Source organism: Apus apus, chromosome 1 (genome assembly GCF_020740795.1).
Source record: "Apus apus isolate bApuApu2 chromosome 1, bApuApu2.pri.cur, whole genome shotgun sequence".
Lineage (NCBI taxonomy): Eukaryota > Metazoa > Chordata > Aves > Apodiformes > Apodidae > Apus > Apus apus.
Window position 1 is genome coordinate 98880339 of NC_067282.1, and position 18715 is coordinate 98899053.

Sequence of the window (18715 nt, forward strand, 5' to 3'; positions counted from 1 at the left end):
GCTGGAGGTTAATAGTGACAGCAATGATGGGATGGTCACACTACATTTTGGATGTGTGTAAGAAAAAAAAGGTGTTCTTAAGCAGCATTAAGCCTTTTCTAATCTGATAAAGTGCATTTATTATGTGCATGTTTAAAATTCTGTCCCATTTTTATACAATGAGTAGATTAAACCACTGAAGTTACTGTTTGGATTTGAAACAGTGGAGCTTTCATAAGAGAATCAGTGTGAGCTTGTAGATTAAGATGCTGGTATTTTGGCCCAGTGTGTCAATTCTGTTTGTCTGAAGCATAATCTAGTTAATGTCCTAGATGTAACATGCTGCTTTATTATTGACAAAGAACTCCCTTACAAATGGTGCTAAGTTAAAATTTCAGTGCCCTGTGTATTACAGTTCTATAGTCCCCTTTTTTCCTGTACTTGTCCCCAAAAAAAAGTCTGGGATTTTGAAGTGTGTGAATTCCTTCTCCTTAGGTTCTGGGTGGAATTGAACCAAGTCTGTACAGGGGTGATATTTGGTACACACCCATCAAAGAGGAGTGGTATTACCAGGTTGAAATTCTCAAACTGGAGGTTGGAGGACAGAACCTTGAACTGGACTGCAGAGAGGTATTTGTAATAGTGTGTTTCTGTCTATATAAAACACAATTTTGATTAAGAAAAACACTTATTGGTCAGTTTGTCTTTGCAAGCGGATGTGTATTGCTGTTTCCTCTGAGAATTAAGGCTCCATGGCAAGTTTGAAAAGAAAGGAACAATCCATGTGAAATGCAGTGTGTACATCAAGCATGTTAAAATTGCTTCAAAGATGACTTTAAAGTATTTTCAGTAAATTAGGGACTAAGCTACAATTAGCTCTGCCTCTTTACTAGTTGAAGTTGTAACAAAGGTGTCTAAACAGTGATGATGGTGCATTGATTCAAGGAGGAGCTCTTTAAACAGCTACAGTTTATGGTTTTCTCTTTTATAGTAAAATCAAACCAAAGGGGTTTTAAGCAATTCTGGTCAAACAAAGGAAAGGGAAGATTTTCAATTGACCCCTGTGACAATGTCTAAGCATGTAATTCACTATGGCAGTGGGCAAGTGTCATCCTGGGATGCTTCTCAGAGCATCTCGTCCTGTGCCCCTTTTTTTCTTTTTTGTTTTGTTGAGTTTTTTTGTGTAATGCACTTCTGCTCACTTCAGCCTTGCCATTTATCATTCCTGATGGATATGTTTTCTTTTTGTATTGGGGATAATGTTCTGCTCTCTCTGATTCAGTACAATGAGACTGTGTTGCTGGATTTTTTATTCCAAAGCAGTTTAATATTTTTTTCTGGAGGATATATATCTATGTGTGTATTTCATTTGTTTCTTACTGTTGCTTGTTGCTGTTCATGTTTTTATTTTACTTCTATAATTTCCATGCCCTGTTTTCATTAAACATCTTAATTTTATCTTATGCTTGTTCTCTTAGTTGGACATCATTGGGACATGACAATTCTCAGTTTTTTATAGTTCATACAAATTAAATTGAATTCATTATTAAAATCTTACATGTGCATGGATATTATGTTTGTATACAAAATATGGATTTTATCTTGCCATATAAAATATTTTAAATTAGTCATATTGTTTTTCATCTTAATATGCAAAACAAGGTCTATTTAAATACCTCTTTACTATACTGTTTGGAAAGCAAAACTGCTCATCCTCTAAGGTAAATGTTTGTGTTTGCTCTTCTTTCTTGCCTTAAAAAAGTCAGCATGTTTTTGAAGAGGAGCGCTTGTACTCATGGTTTGATACATGCTGTTTCCAGAAAACAACTCATTTAAAAACCTAGCAGTGTTACAACAGTTTCCTGTCATTGTCAGTCTTTTTTGAGCCAGGGTTTGCTTTCACGTTGTACATATTAGCATACTGTGTGAGTTGGTGTTACAGAAGGCATCATTCCTTTCTTAATCAAAGGAGATCTTCCCACAAAAATTTAGAAGAACAGTAAATTAGAGCTAGTGTAACTTTTGGCTAGTTAGGAGCTTGCAGAGGAGGCGTAATCCACTTGTACAGGATAGTAACTATGTGCCCTCTCTCCTCTTAGTTGTTTTCTAGGAAATGGAACTTTTTCTTTTTTTTTTTTTTAACCGTAACCAGGGACTACTCCTTTCCTTGCAAGGAAAAAGCAGTCCCTTTGCTTCAGTGCCGGGAACCTGTCCAGTGTCCCGCTCTGCAGCTGTGGCCTTGAGCCCAGCAGACCAGGGCTGAGGGAAGTACTGAGCTGCCAGCAGCACATGCTGCGGTAGGCTGTGCTGTTAAATATTAACCAGGAAGACTAAGAAGGCAGAAGTTACTGCCCTCTGCAATTACACTGTACACAGCGTGAGAATCCAGGTGCTTAGTTCCTGGCTGAGTGACCCTGCTACTTGAGGCATTTTGCATGGTTTTATGTTAGTGATTGACCCCCTTGGCTGTGCCTCCTACCTGTTTTTTCCCCAAGAGCGGATCTCCAGGATGCTGGTGATTGTGTATTTGTGGTACAAACCTGTTAAAATGGACTCCACAATGCCTTGATATTTCTTTCCACTCTTTAGAGCTATTTCTGAGAGTATAATAAACGGTTTTCTGTTTGCATTTCTTTCAGCTCTGCTCAGCAGCCTGTAGCATCTTTTTCAAACAGAAAATAACAAAGTTAGAGTTAACTGTTTTACTTTTCATTTTTGTCACTGCTCTAAAGATATTCCATGTGACTTGGTAACATCTAAACCAATGTATTTTAAATTTGCTTGCTCTTTGACCTCTTCCTAAAAAGCTTATGCTGTATGTTACGTTGTGTTTTATGATTATGCCATGAATATGTCCCTGTTCAGTTATATTGATTCTGCTGCCTAAGCTGGTAACAGAAGTAGTTCATGCAAAACAGCTGCCACTGCTTCTTGTCTTTTTTTTCCTTTCCCACAATTAACCATAGTTTTTAAGGAGGTCTTGAAAAAAGATGTACTTTTTAAAATGTTTATTCTTTACTGTATCTGCAGGTTGCTGAAATCTCTTCATCTGAGGCTTGGGGTTTTAATAATTAAGATAAAGGCTTGATTAGATTTTTTCAGTGCAGATTTTGATGCTGCAAGGTTGAAATTTCAGATTTCTTTGTACTTGTTTTTATCTGCATTTTAGCGATTTTCAATACAGGAGAGAAAGGTGGTAGCATTTGGCATTTGTACTTTTGAGCCAGTACTAAATATGCCATGTAATGAGGCCTAATGTTCCCTGACTATTCTTAAATTAGATGTGCCGGTCATTAAAAATAAGCTGCTGTATTGTGTTTAAACTCAAATTAGTTGTTTTATGATAGCAGAGACCTTGATCCAAAGCGTGGACACCTACATAAGCCACATCAGTGTGCTTATCGTCTGCCTGTGCTGACCATGAGAGTGCTTTTGCACAAAGCATGTGGGAGGTAAAGTTGATTAGGTGACACCTCTGAGAGGGGCTGGGCTTTCCTTCCTTTTACAGCATCTTGGCAATTTGCACCAGCTATGGTGACATGCAGTAATTTCCTGAGTGGTGCAGATAAACTCACTGTTGTGTCTAGGCTGACCCTATCTTGCTTTTGCTCTCAGACTTCATTTGAATTCAGGCTATCAATTTGAGCGAGCTGCTGACAGATATGACATGTAGGTTTGGGAAGACAGCTACCAAAAAGTAACAGCTTTGTTATTGTTATGAAACAGTGGAATCTGCATGACATTAACTACACTGAGTAATTTCTTTCCTCTTTTTCCCCCTCTCTAGTATAATGCTGATAAAGCAATAGTAGACAGTGGGACTACGCTCCTCCGTCTACCCCAGAAAGTCTTCACTGCTGTTGTGCAAGCAATAACTCGCACATCCCTGGTAAGCAACTGGCATTAAATCTGCTTGAAATGTTAAATTCCTATTAAATGAGACATGATCTTTGAAAAAAGTGTCATCTTTGCTCTCTACCTTGTAAATCATAGAGTTTTAATTGAGGGGAGTGGAATCTTTCCTGGTCTATGCCTGTTAATAAGTGAAAAATGATTGACAGTCTGTGATGGAAACAGAAAAGGGAATGGAAAAGGTGAAAAGGGAAAGGGAGGAGGAAAAAGAGGGGTTCAAGTAAAGAGAAGTAGTGCCTATATGGAAGTGTGTCAGATGTAGTGCAGAGATGGAATATTCTGTTCTGAACATTTCAGAAACATGCAAATAATCCCTGTTGCTCTGATTCAAAGTATTAAGAGTGCAAAAGTATGTAGTTCAAAACAGACTGTTTATAAAGTAGAACACGTTTTGGCAAGCAGTTCCTTTCCAGGTATAATGCTTACTGTTGTATAGAATGGATGCCATTTGTTAGGATTATTCATATCCATAAAGCTGCTTTTGACCTTCATTATTGAATTATTTATGTTTTAAAAGCATCTTCGGAAATACAGTGGGCTTTAGAAGTAGGGTGCAGAGATGGTCGATTTCTGTGACTGTAGAGTATCTGAAGCAGCATTTGCTGGTTAAATTAATAAATGTTGGTTGAATACAATGAACAGTGCCAAGAAGGTTAAAGATGAAAAATAAATCCCAGATATTTCAATGTGAACAGTTGTAATATTTTTGTCGTGGATTCACGATCAGACAGCAAAAGTCATTGCAAATCACAGGAAATACAGTAACCAGCTGCCCAAAAGACAGAGCATTTGCCTGTATGCTGACAATTCAAGATTCCTACCAGTTTGAGAACAGAGATCTGGCATGAAGTGGTCTTTGCTGCCTGCAGGTGTCCAGTGTCTGAAATAATGGTACCAGTTATCATCTGTAGCTCAGTTTCCATGATTGGAAAGTTCTACTCTTTGCAAAGCACTTAAGTATTGGCTGGAACAATTTCAGTCAGTGGGGGGGAATTGAAATAAGCCTACCCAAGAGCTCTTGCAATGGCACCTTGGCTCCTGCGAAGTGGGTCACAGTGGTCCAGACTCCTCTCTGATACTGGTCAGAAGGACCTTTGAACTAGGGCTTTCCACATTACAGGTAAATAGTCAGGCAATCGATCAATAAGGTATTAGAGGGTAACGACTCACTCACTCTGCTTGATGCATTTTTAATAGGAAGAACAAAACCCATTTACTAATTCTTCTATTTTAGGGTTTGTTGTCTCAAGGACTTTGCTGCTGTACCTTTTTCCCTCCACATAGACAAAAAGTTACTTTCACAGCTCAAAATAAAGGAGACAGTCTATTAAACAGTAAAGTAGTTACAAGATGTAAGGATCAGATTCTGGCCATGTATGAGTGATGTCAGGGCAATTATCATTTTTAGCAATTGTACCATGGCATCACAACCATACTGATAGCACTCTGTGCTTCTGGCTGGCTATTTATCACTGAAATGTAAAATCATCTGCTGTAGTCAGACATACTTCTCTGACCACAAGTGAACCAAATTAACAAGTTACTGCTTCTGATGGCTTGTTAGGGACTTCCCAGCAAGATGTCATTGCCCCCTCAGGTATACTGGGATCACTGCATGTGAAGCTTTCCTTTATTCAGCTCCATAAAAATACAAGACAGCGAACTTTATGCTCTTTAGTGGTGTTGATTGTTTTCCAAACACTACTTACTTCGATCTAAGTCTTTTAGGGAGCAGCAATAGGTGCAGTTTGATGTTGGCAGGTCTGAAGGGTGGTGGTTTTGACAGATGAGTAGAGATGAGCCACAGAGGCGTGGCAGCTACTTCACCTCACTGAGGTGAAGTCAGAACAGCATGTCTACTCACACCATTAATATAATGCTAAGTTAATAAATTGAAGAAAGGAAGGCTCAGATCTTTATTTTAATAACCTTTTAGGTATCATACAGCCATATCCCTCCCAGTGCATTTCTTCAGCATACAGAATAAGGCAAAGAAATGCAATGTAATAAGCAGTCTTTCTGGGAAATGAAAGTAGGCACTTAAAATAGAGCACTTCCTAGACTTGGTCTGTCTAGTCTGGATGCTATCTTGCAGTTTTTCTCAGAACACAAGCTCTGCCTTCCAAGAGAAAATGTAAAGGGAGGAGAGCTATATTTTTCAGCAGGTCTGGGATTTAACTGAGGGACAGAGTGTTCTGTCCTGTGCCAAGAGCTATACTTAAGCATGCAGTGAGAGTTAAGGGTAAAAGCAGTCTGCTTGTGTTGGTAAGTCTCATTGTGTGTTTACATGAGTGTACACCTGTTGACCCAAGGACAGAGATGAGCACCAGGGAGCATTAAGTCTCTGATTCTGTACAGGACTAGCAAATATTTAATTGGCAGGCATGTGGGTGTGTGTGAATACTTGTCACCTGTAAAATGCCATCTAGCTAATGGATGAGCTGATATTTACAAAATAACTAATATCACAGATAAATACAAAGGAGGGGAGTAGAGTGACTGGATTCCATCTTTCTCCTTCTCCCACATGGGAGGCTTTGGCTGTGCAGCATCAGAACAGGATACTGCCTTCAATGTCACAACTAGCACAAAGTATTGCACTCAAATAAGGAAGGGTTTTTCTCTGATAAGGTAGCAGATCAGCTTTGTGTGCTTCAGGAAGTATGGACATCAGACAGTGTTTTTCTTAGGCAAACAAGCTCTATAGGGGTTTTCTTTTTGCTTACCTAGTGCCATGGATATATTTAGAAGTACTGTTAATCTTGTTTCAAAAGCATGTCAAGTTGAATTGGTAGTGAGTGGCAGGGCAATGAAAGAGACAGAGGGTGGTCTACCTTTACATTGATTGTAGTAGACCTTAGATACCAGGAAATTTCGGTTTAGCCCTTGGCTTTGAAGCCCCAAGGTTGAGTAAGAAGCTGTAGGTATGTGAGGAAGAGCGATGACTCCATTATATGTTCACGCAGTTTGTATTTAGATTTGTGTTTTTAAAAAAATACCTGCTGCTTCAAAACGTTGGCATTTGGTCAGAGCTGTTCAGAGCAGAAGTAGATAGTTAGGCAGTAAAAGGCCATTGAGCCTTTTCCTTTCTGTGGTTCTGATTGCTCATGAAGGTCATATGTGTTCTTTGCAGAAGTGGAAGTAGTGAGACACAGGTGGGGAGGAAAGGGAGAGTGAAACTTGCTTTTGCATCTTCCCCCTTCTCCTAAGTCATAATGGGTTATGACACACTTGCATTTGTGTGTTGGGTTTTTGCTTTGGTGCTGAAGAAAAAGCTCTTTGTCAGACTTGTGTTCATGCTTGAATTTCTCCATGAGAATGGAAGAAGCATTGAATAGTGGTAATGATAATTTGCAAAAATCTGTCCAAGTGTATGTAATTTGCCTGCTTTTTTGTTGTGTTGTGTTTTTTTTAATAGATACAAGAATTCTCTTCTGGTTTCTGGACTGGTTCACAGCTTGCATGCTGGGACAAAACTGAAAAACCATGGTCCCTATTTCCCAAACTGTCCATTTACCTGAGGGATGAAAACTCCAGTAGGTCGTTTCGGATCACTGTCCTACCACAGGTCTCAACTTTCTTTGTATATTCAGTTTTGCATTTATTATTACTATTATAAAGCATATGCTTTTAAAAAATATGAGCTATTTTTAGAAGTAATAGAGAACTGGCTTATTGCATCAAGGGAAATCTTTTTTAAATTAACATTTTAAAATCAAATTTTAAATAGGGAGAATAACAAACTTGTCAAACCTAGAACCAAAAAAATGTAGTTTCCTTCTGAGTGTAGTCCATATAGTTGGGAATTACTTTTTCTAATTTTCTGGGGAAACAGCAAGTTTTTGTTTCATTTTTACAAGCTATAGCCACATAAGATGTCAGTACAGAATGTCTCTGCTTATTTTGATCTTCTCATTTTGGAAAGCAAATTTGTTTGTTTTTTCTGGCATTCTGAGCACTTCTGCATATGACAGTCTAGGCAATAAGACGATGAGATCTCTTCAGCAGTTTCTCTAACTTGGTTTATCTTTCATTACTATTCCATCCCAGCTTTTAGAATATAGTGTGCCAATTTTATTCTTCCTCTCTGCCTCCCCTCCACCTGCCCCCTCTGTAGGCTGCAATACAGGATAGTATCCTCTTTCAGTACAATACAATATTTTACCTTAGGGGATGGTCAGGAGCAAAGGGGAGAACAAACTTTTAAAGTACATTTTAACTTTAAACACAGTAAAGCCTTGTGATAAGCTTTTTCTGTATTGATCATGTAGCTTGGCAATCTTTCATCTTCCCTGAGGAGACAAGAGGTAAAATGTGACTTGAATTTATGAATTTAGAGCCTTGAAGCTAACACTGAATGCTCTCTGAATCAATTCCATCCCAATATTTTTTTTAATAGTAAAATTATTCTCTAATTAGAGTTCATATCCGAAGTTCTTTCTCACCTATCTTTCCCTCATGGAAAATACAATTAAAAGTGGCACTCATTAATTTGCCATTGACCTTCACATAGTGACTTATAGTGCTCAAATTTAAGCTCAGAATCGAAGAGCTTTACCTCTTACCTGCATGTAACTTTTGACCACTTTTTAATCATGTCCTGAAATCTGTTTGCCCCTGTTAATTCTCTATTTCCAGTGGAGTTCAAGGGTTTCAATGTAAAAATCAAAAGGTGTGAACTTCTTAGTACTGTGTGGTGTTGTTTTTTACACTCTGGCTTTTTTATTTGCTTGTTTGTTTTAATAGCTTTACATTCAACCCATCCTTGGAATAGGAGACAATTTACAGTGCTACCGATTTGGCATCTCTTCCTCCACAAATGCTTTAGTTATTGGTGCTACAGTCATGGAAGGCTTCTATGTAATATTTGACAGAGCCCAGAAGAGAGTGGGCTTTGCAGTGAGTCCTTGCGCAGGTAAGAGAAATATTGTTCAGGACTTGGTGAGTGAGGAGACACTTGCTGCTCTCAGAGAAAGGCTTTTCCCACTTGTCTGATAGGAAAAATCATGGTTACTCAGGAAGTGTGAAGGGTGTATTTTCACAAGAGAATGTAGTGATAGGGCAAGAGGTAACAGTTTTAAACTGAAAGAGGGGAGATTTAGGTTACACATCAGGAAAAAAATCTTCACCGTGAGGGTAGTAAGGCACTGGAATAGGTTGCCCAGGGAGGTTGTGGATGCCCCCTCCCTGGAGGTGTTCAGGGCCAGGTTGGATGAGGCTTGTGCAGCCTGGTCTAGTGTGAGGTGTCCCTGCTCATAGCAGGGAGGTTGGAACCTGATGATCTCTAAGGTTCTTTGCAACCTTAACCATTCTATGATTCTATGATTTTTGAGCAATTCCAAGCTATTCAGATTTCCAGGGGAGAGAAAAAAAAGAACAAGCTGTATTGCATGCAACAATCTTTTGATGTGAATTAAATCAGCCTCAGCTCTGGGTATCTTTGCTGTGTTCTTCCCTCTGAGAGAAGATCATCTTTCTGAGACATCTGTCTCTGTGGTTTGCCCAACAGTTACACAAGACTTGTCCTTGTTTTTAGTGCAGCTTCATTTCTGTCTAGTTCCTCTTCTGATTTGCAGATAAATGGACTTCAATGAACTTTTGCAATGTACAGTGAAGTACATTATTCACACTTTTCTCTTAATGTAAATTGTGCCTTTTCAGCCTTTCAGAAATACTCAAAGAAAGAGCTAAGATGCAAATGGAACTCAAACTAAGACTTTCAGTGTTTGTGTTGGTTCTAAACCAATAGGTTTCTCAGTGTAAGCATTAAATTTTTTTAATTAGTTGCTGAGAAAATGTGAAAAAGCTCATTATTTTTGGCTGATTTTACAGCTTTCTCACTTTTTCATGGTATCTCTTCTCTCACCATGGGTAGCTAGAATGAAAACTTCTGGGGTTTCCTCTCATTGTTGATAAGACATTGCTTTGGCACCACAAGAACATACATGTGGGAGAGAAGGTAAATGACATGTGCCCAAATGCAAGTCTCTGTCCCAAAGAGAAGTGATCTATGCCCTGAAAAGCGTTATATCATCTGAGATTTGCATGGGAAGAGGACTAAGACTGACAGTGCTTCTTTAATACCCATTATTTATGTTAGAGAGGTTAAGGGCAGAAAGTATTTAAATATGTAATGCAACCAGGTAACTGAGGAAAGAAAAAGAGATAGTAGCTAACTGAGTTGTAGCTCCAGAGCATTTTAAAAGCTTTTTTTTTATTCTTTTTTTTTTTCCTTTTTTATTTAATCTCTGCATTCTTAATGGGTTCAAAATTATCATCTTTGAGCTTGCTATAAAAGAAAATCTGGGTATTGATGTGGGTTGTTTAATGAAGACCTCTGTTAGGTGCCACACAGTGATGAAAGACACATTTTGAATGCATCTGGAAGGAAAGTGTAGCTAGACAAATACAGCAGACCAGGCTTTTCATTCTTCCTTGTGCTTCCTGACTGTGATTTTAGCAAGTGTATATCTGCCTTCTGTCCCTGCCATGCTGCAGCCATTAATGGAGAGACGAGGGGGCATTTTAAGAGAACATATTGACCAACATGTGGTCAGCAGGGGACACGAGCCAGCTGGTGCTCATAAGAACTGCTTTGACAGCACATCTTTGTTGTGAAAAAAGTGTCAGGGAACCATAATAACACCTTAATGTTACTATTGCTACATAGAAGCGTAGAGTCTGGCCACTTAATGTAGTTCTGACAGCCTCGTCTAGGGTGGAAGAACTGAGTTTGCTGAATATAAATTAAATTTGAATTTATATGAGCTTGGACACATGATGATACCCAGCTGGTGCTAGAAGGCATTTCCTCCTTTTTTCTTTGTCCACGTTTCATGCATATGCCTAACTTAGCATTCTAAGAAATTAGCTTCTTGAGAAATCAGGTGACACAAGCCACTGACTGAGACAAGATATACTGATTTATCAGACTCCATCCCCAAGGGGCAGATGACATTTTGCTGGATGTGCCAGTTATTTTGAATTCCCTTCTTCACAGCTTGTGGTTTCCATATTTAACACTACTTTCATCAGAAAACCACAACTGTGAGTGGTTAGCAGTCGGTGCAGTGTGAGAGATTAAGCTGTCTAACTGGCTTCCTGTGGAGGCCAGCCATGTCCTCCACAGCAACTATATTAATGTCATTTCTTTGGAGCTTTTTAGTCTGTTCATGGGCATAAAGTAAATTGAATTACTGGTGGCACAAATCTTCAGAAATAGACAAATATGAAGACCATCTGGTGTGGCTTTGCAATGACCTATGCTTTCTTGTTTACAAGAGTATTAACACTAAATTTACACCCACGTTTTTAAAAGATAATAAACAGGTATATGCTGAATGCAAAAATGGTGGGAACAGGACCAAAAGTCTTCATTGAACTCCTAAGTTTCCACTGGGACTTGACTAGAGATGAGAACTGGCTTATCCCACAGTACTTGCACCATTTTCATTCTCCAGGATGTACCAAGAATGAGGAGAGTTAGAAAGAAGGCTGTGGGAAGCCATTCCATTGTAGCAGGAAATGTACTTTTTCCTCATTTTGTGAAGCCCCTGAAGACTTATTCTGCCTGTTACTAATTTCAGATTGTTTCAAGTTGCCTGTTGCTCATTTCAAGGATATCCTACTGTTTACAGGATGACTAGGGAAGGTTTTGGATCAGGTCCCTTCTTGAGAGATGTTCACATCAACCAATTAGTATTAATCAAGCAACTTAATGGTACTTTGGCATCAAGCAGAATTACACCCCTAGTATTTCTGTAGTAAGTGAAAAGATCTTAGGAGCAAGACTTGGGTATTTTGTAGGTAATAAATGCACCAAGCACTGTAATCATAAATTACTTCTACACTAAACTGTGATGAGACAGAATTAACCCAAATTTGTGGGCAGTAAATTCGGGAGAATAGATAACATGATGAATAGCAGAGCTTCAGTCCAGAAGAACCTTGGTAACCTGGAGGACTGAGTAGCAGAAACCTCAAAAGTTTCAGTGAACAGAAGTGCAAAGTTCTGCACCTTGAACAGAAAAACACCATGCATGGGTACAGTCTGGGAAGGGACCAGCTGAATAGCAATCCTGTGGAAAAAGAACTGGGGATTATGGTGGGCCCCAAGTTTAATACCAGCCAAGGGTTAGTGTAAGTGAAACTACGTAACAAAGGGTAACATCCAGTGTATCAGGAAGGTTCCAGCTGGACATGAGGAATTTCTTCTTCACCAGGAAGGCTGGTACAGCACTGTCCTCAGGGTTTTACAAGACCTGGCTGGCTGCAGCTGACCTGATCTATTGATGGTGACAGTCCTGCAGTGAGGAGGAGGCTGGACTAGGTGACTTCCAGGGGGCCATTTACATTTTTATAATTACTTTGACCTAACTTCAGGTTTGCTTCCTTTCCAAACCACCCAAGATTGTGAGTGAGAGTGTTTGAGTTCTACACAAAGGCTATAAAATAGCATTGTTGCAGAGGTGCCATTTTCTTTCTGTAATCATCAATAATGAAGAAAATCACATTTATTCAAGGTCAAGAACTTACTGTAGGTAGCTACCACTGTATGTTCTAATAAAAATATGCCAAAATATCCTAATTCAGCTAATGTGTAATACCCTAAGTGTGTGTGACTGTTAGTTTATGTTAAAGGCTTGTTTGAGCAATTTAAGCAAATTTCCCCTCTTTTGATTTCCTCTCAGTTTCTCTGATGGTGGAAGAGGGTGAGGGAAAACTTTTCTTTTTGGAGCAGAAAAAAGCAGAGGCTGTGCTGCTATCAGGCATTCTCAGAATGTAATTTAAAATGTCAGCCACTATGGCAACAGTTTTGCATTGCCTTTTTAATAGCAGTAATTGCTGTACTCAAGCCAAATAATGAGTAATTAGGGACTGTTTATTTTCAAAGCTATTTCCAAGGTGGAAAATTGTGCTGCTGCTTTTTTTTTTTTTTCCTCCACTTCTTCTGTCACCGTTTGACTCAGTTTGACAACAACGCTCTCAATCCCCTCCCCCTCCCACCCAGGTAGGGAAGGAGAGAGAGAAAAAGAGAGACACTTGGCTGGATTGAAAACTAAACTACACAGATTTAATTAAACATCAATGCTGTAAGAAAATATATACAATTATATATAAATGTGTTCAGGGAATGTACAAAACCCCTCTCACCTCCCCCCACTCCCAGCAACTCCCACAGCATCTCCTGAGCTGGGAACAGTCCTGAAAAGTCCCAGAGCTGCTGGAGAGAGAGCGCAGAGTGATGAGGGTCAGGAGAGCTCAAGCCCGGGGGTCGACGGTGCTGGATGGACGGAGCCCTCCCCAAACGCTGGCCATGGGTGGAAGAGAAAGGAAGAAGAAGCAGAAAGGAAGTTGTCTTCTGTGATCTCTGACCTTCCTCTGAGCTTACGTAGATATATGGAATGGAATATCTCTGGCCAGTTTTGCTGTCTGTCTAACTCAGCCTCCTACAGGGGGGGTCATAGATCTCCCCTTATTGTCTGAGCTGGCAGAGTAAAAGTGAGACCTTGGAGTCCCAGCAGCTACAAAAACATTCCAGCGTTTGTTATTCCTAGCTGGAATACTCTGCTACTAGTTAAAGAAAGCTTACTGAAGGAAAAAAAATCAGTAAAAGGAAAAGTGGCTTCATCCTAGCTCAAACCAGGACATCTTCAAAATACTAAATTCTTAGGAGTCACATTAGTATTAAATGTCGTTTCATTTGGTTTTGCTGCAGAACTTCGTAGAGAAAGATGAAGTGGTGTTGGGGTGAGAGGTTCAGAAGAAACAACTGGATGGTAGACAAAGTGCAATACTGTGACTCTGAACAAAATAGATTTCTACCACAGACCTTCTAGATAGTCTTTTACAAATCTGTCCATTACTGTGCAGCTCCCTTACCATGCCTACGTAACAGCAGTGTCTTGGAAAAGATCTGATGATGATACAGAGTGCACAGGCTAGTTTATTACCATCTGATGAGCTAAAAGAGTATGCGTTTGGTGTTCACTGGTGTTAGGGTGCTTGTGGGTGCAGCCTCAGGTTTCACCCAGTCCACTCCACCAGCACATTGCTGCTAAAGAAGTCTTCCCACACTTGCAGCTGGTGAAAGGATGGTTCAGTTAAATGACCCTACATAAAATTCCTTGTCTGGGCATTTTGTTTGTTATGACAGGTTGGTTTTCCATCAGATCAGTGAGTTAGCCTGACTCTCTTTGCAGCCTACCAGTCACTAGCACAATACAAAAGAGGCAGTGAGGGACAGGAGTGCAGGCAAGCAGGACTATCTCTTTCAGCAACAGCCCACAATAAAGTTGAATGAAGTCCAATGAGACTTAAACCTTTTAATATGAGGTGTTGGAAGGTCAGGGACTGAATGCTAACTAAAATCTCTCTCAATAAATTGCAGGTGAAGCAGCCAATCTATTCTGCATTTGTTTCTCCACAAATAACCTTAAAGGCCACCTTCCTTCCTCTCCCAAACCCAGGCTCCCCTCTTCCTTCCAAAGGGTCCTTTATGCTAATCTCTTTAAACATGCTTTCAGGAGATGTATCTAAGATACATGTAAATAAGTAGTGCTGTTTTCAGTAGGCAGGGTCACTTAAAATTTGGCAAGAGTGTATCAGTGTGTAAAATGAACAAGAAACTATGCAGGAAGGTTAAAACTGAGGCCTTTATAAGAAATACACAAATGTTTCTTGGAAGACTCTGACTAGGAAAGTGAATTACAACTGTCAGAAGACTTGTTAAGATGCACAGAGAGTACTAACTGCAGGCTCCTAGTTGCCCCTAGCAAGCTGAAAGGTATCCATCCTTCCCTGGCTGGTGAACTTGCAGGTCCAAAATGCGCTGAATATTTTGTTGCCCTAGGCAACTCATTTGCTCTGCTTTTACAATACCCGTAGCCCTGTCCACAACTCAGGGGAACATTGCTGTGCTTGCCACGGTTACTGTGACAACCATGGGCAGGATAATCCTTTTTAGCAGATAGTGGTTTAACAAGCAGGGGTTTTTCATGGTAATGAGACAAGTCGATCAGTCTGTGATGTTACGGAGATGGATGGCCATTTGAAAACAGCTGCTGAGGCACGTGATTCTCATCTTAGCTTTGTCATCTCCATTTTTCAAGCTGCTTGGTTAGCTTCTCCCTCCCTGCCCAAAGCACTGCTTCTTCAAGTCGCAGCTCCTTACTCCTGACATTGTCCTTCCTCTCCAACATTCCCCTCTCTGTACAGCTGTCCTGCCCCACCTCCTCTTCTGAATTTTTACCTCCACTCACAAGAGTATCTGTGCTTCTTTGCACCCCGCACCTTGAGTTTAGGATACAGTCCTTTTAGGTATCTGTGAAGCTAACGATCCTGCATGCTGCTCTCTAAGACCGTGGAGACAGCAAACACAGAAGATGTAAGAATAATCTGAGGTACACTTCCAGGGGGTTGTGAATGCCAGAAACAAATAATACTGCCCAGGCTCTGACTTAGTCCAATGTAGGTGGTGTAGGATTTTTAAGCTGTGTCAAATTGGCGTGTCTGAAAGGTTAGTCCAGAGAGAAGAGGTGATCCAGTGGCCTAGGCTTTAATTTGGTTGTGGGAGACCTGATTTAAATGTCTGCTTTCTTGCTGACAGCCTCTGCAGAGGTGGGAGTATCATAGAATCACATCATGGAATCATAGAACAGCTAGGATTGGCAGGGACCTTACAAATCATCTAGTTCCCACCCCCCTGAATAGGCAGGGACACCTCCCACTAGACCAGGTTGCTCAGAGCCCCATCCAACCTGGCCTTGAACACTTCCAGGGAGGCAGCATCCACATCATGATCTCCTTAAACTCCTCATTCCCTTGCAATGAGAAATGCAATAAAATACAAGCATGCTGAGACATACAATGATGGAAGAAAAGGGATATATAGGTATTTAGGCTAGATTTTTCTGCTGCTTGCTTTTAAATGGTGTCTAAGACTTAATGTTTTTCTTTTTGTAATTTCTCAGAAGTTGATGGCTCTCTGGTATCTGAGATTGAAGGTCCCTTCACAACTGCAGATGTTGCAAGCAACTGTGTTTCTAGCCTTACATTCCGTGAACCAGTGTTGTGGATTGCCTCCTATGCTCTCATGAGCCTGTGTGGAATTATCCTCCTAGTACTGATCATCCTGCTGCTTATCCCACCACGATGTCAGCATCGCTACACTGACAATGACGTGGTCAATGATGAATCCTCCTTAGTGCGTCATCGATGGAAATGAAAAACTTGATCATGAAACCTGGGACTTACAACGAAGAACAAAGTACTTTGCCAAGGGGAATAAGCCAATGCCTCAGTCCTTTCTACGGTCACTACAAATTGCTGTTGAAATCCTGCCAAATATCCTGCATCTTAACTTTTTAAGCTTTATTTTCTAACACTGATTCTGAACCAAAGCACTGTTTACCACCTTTGAAGTGCTACAGTACTGGGTTTGCTACTGCAGTACTATGAGCCTTTATGCTCTCAACAGTACCTTCTTTTAACAAAAAAAAAAAAAAAAAAAAAAAAAGGAAAAAACTCACCATAATGTTCTTCCACTGTCTGAACAAAATTGTCCATCCCTCTTTCACAAAATAAAGGAGCTGTCAGTATTTTCTACCTAATCAAGCCCTGACTGTAGAAAAGAGAAAAAAAACATAATGATCTCTCTTATTAATTGCATTAAATGGATACTGCTTTCTGTTTACATTACTTCATTTTTAAACTCTGCTCATGGTGTGGGGGAGGGAGAAAGGTCAGATTTAAGCAGCAGAGAAAAACAAGTGAGGTCAAGAAGAATTGTTGGTTTGTGGGGTTTTTTCCCAAGATCACTGCTGCCACTTGAGAGGGTCACCCTTCCAGAGTGTCATTGCAAAGTAGTTCGAGGAGGTGAAAACTGGGAAACAAACATGTTCAGCCTTAGTGTAAAACAAGACTACCTCTCTTCAGTTTACCAGGATGCTACCAATGGTTAGCATGTGGCTTAGAACTGCTCTTGAAGCACAAGATGCTCCATACAGCCAAATGCATCTCTTTGGCTTCAAAATAGTGGATTTTGTAAAATTAGCACTTTGTGACTTTCCACTTCAATGCACTAAAAGCCTTTCAGTTGTCGATCCTGAGTCAAACTGTGACAGTTTTTTTTCAGTTGAGGATGACTGGAATTTAGAAAAGGCTGGTCTGTATATGTATGGACAGATGATAAAGCTAAGGTCCATGTTCTGCCATTTCTTTTAGTATTCCTAGTGAGCATAGAACAAAAAGGAAACAAAAAAATGAGAAAAGACAACCTTTTTTTTTTTTTTTTTTGGCTGAGCTCAGCAACCCAGAAGTACAAGGGAAAAATACCTGTCTTAATGGACAGACTGTGAAGTCTTGATGCTGGCTTGTTCTTCACCTTGAACGGCGGTTGGAGGTGTTTAGTTTAGCTTCACTGGTGTGTCAATCACATGAAAAGCGTGTGTACTGACCGGCTGAAAACAAACGCTGGAAACAGACGTGGTGAGACTGAAAACAATAGTGGGAGAGAGCAGGGAAGAATATATTTGACCAGACCTCCATTGTACAAGCCTACGTCTTAATGCTGAGGTCAGAAAATGGTATTTTCTTTGCAGATAGGATAATTTTTTTCTTGTATCTATTCTGTGAGCATTGCAGGACCTCCATCGCTTTTCTGTAACACTGGCATAGTGGGTTTGAAAGATTAACAATGCGAGGTTGAGGAATCTGGTGGTAACTGTTAGTTATCTGTTAAAAAAAAAGGCAAAAAATTCCTTTGCATTTTGATAGCAGAGCAGTTTGCATATCTGTGTGGGAAACAAGGAGAAGAAAATAAAGGAAGTTTAGCTCTGGCTCTCCCAATCCCTTGCTTAGAAAATTTCCTGCATATAATCCCTTCATATAACTTTCTATTCACACTGCCTCTGCATCTAACTCTGCACAGAATAAGCAAAGATTTCTTTTTTTCTCAGAAATGGTGCTTTTACAGAGATGCACATAATGTGTGGGAAAATAAAGCACTGTTGTTGGGGTTTTTTTAACTAATTTGTGTATTTCACTTTGTAACTGGAATTGCCTATGTTTTTTTTTCCTTTTTACTTCTTGTGCTTTCAGATTGCTTGTCTGAATAGAGTTAAATAATTGGTGTTGTAATCCAAGGTCTGAGAATAATTTCTCTGGGAATTAGGAGTTGGAAATAGAAGGAAATCTTGAGTTTGCTTTTATCTTCCTCTACTTCTTAGTTTTTATGGAGCAAAAAATTATAAGGAATGTAAGAAACTGTAGGGCTTAGGTAAATCATCCCTATTTTCCATACGTCTCTCTACAAATTTCTTATAGTTCGAATTTTTAGTACATGTTATAACAAGAAATTCCCTTGAGTTTTTCTTAAAGAAATAGACTTTGCTCTAAAAAGAGAGTGATGTTTCCAACTCTGTAACTCAGTTCCGTATCATCCTGCTGGGTTTGGTTTGAGACTTAACAAATAATTTCAAAGTTGTATTCCTTCTGTGATTTAGTAATATACATAATGCTTCTGTCACCTGTTTCAAACAGAAACAGTGGGAATGTTTGGATTGTTAGAGTGGTAAACAATGAGCTCGTTTTCAATTCAGAAAGTAGTAATACTTACCTGCCCTTAAAATGTGTCTTAGCTGCTCCCATCTCCCCAGCTCCTCCTACCTCCTTACCATGAAGAGTTTTAGGAAGGAATTTATTGGGAAAGATTCCTAGTATGCTTTCTAATGACAAGTGAGATTTCTTCTGATTTGCTTAATGAAGTCTTTTCAGTGCATTAGGTTTCATATAAAAGCCTTTCAGTTATACCCTTTCACTGTTA

The 18715-nt window shown here is 39.7% G+C and overlaps 1 protein-coding gene across 3 annotated transcripts in view; it reads left to right on the forward strand.

The window, feature by feature from the left end:
• BACE2 (beta-secretase 2) overlaps positions 1-16585 on the forward strand; it is a 49487-nt gene extending 32902 nt beyond the window's left edge. For 2 of the 3 annotated variants that reach the window (XM_051642430.1, XM_051642436.1), the window contains exons 5-10: positions 475-609; positions 3767-3868; positions 7310-7459; positions 8163-8198; positions 8638-8806; positions 15864-16585. In XM_051642430.1, the coding sequence (XP_051498390.1) occupies positions 475-609; positions 3767-3868; positions 7310-7459; positions 8163-8198; positions 8638-8806; positions 15864-16117 (846 nt within the window). In that variant the 3' untranslated portion in view covers positions 16118-16585. The remainder of the gene's footprint in view (positions 1-474; positions 610-3766; positions 3869-7309; positions 7460-8162; positions 8199-8637; positions 8807-15863) is intronic. The other variant, XM_051642420.1, reaches the window with a different exon arrangement.
• Positions 16586-18715: the final 2130 nt, after the last annotated feature.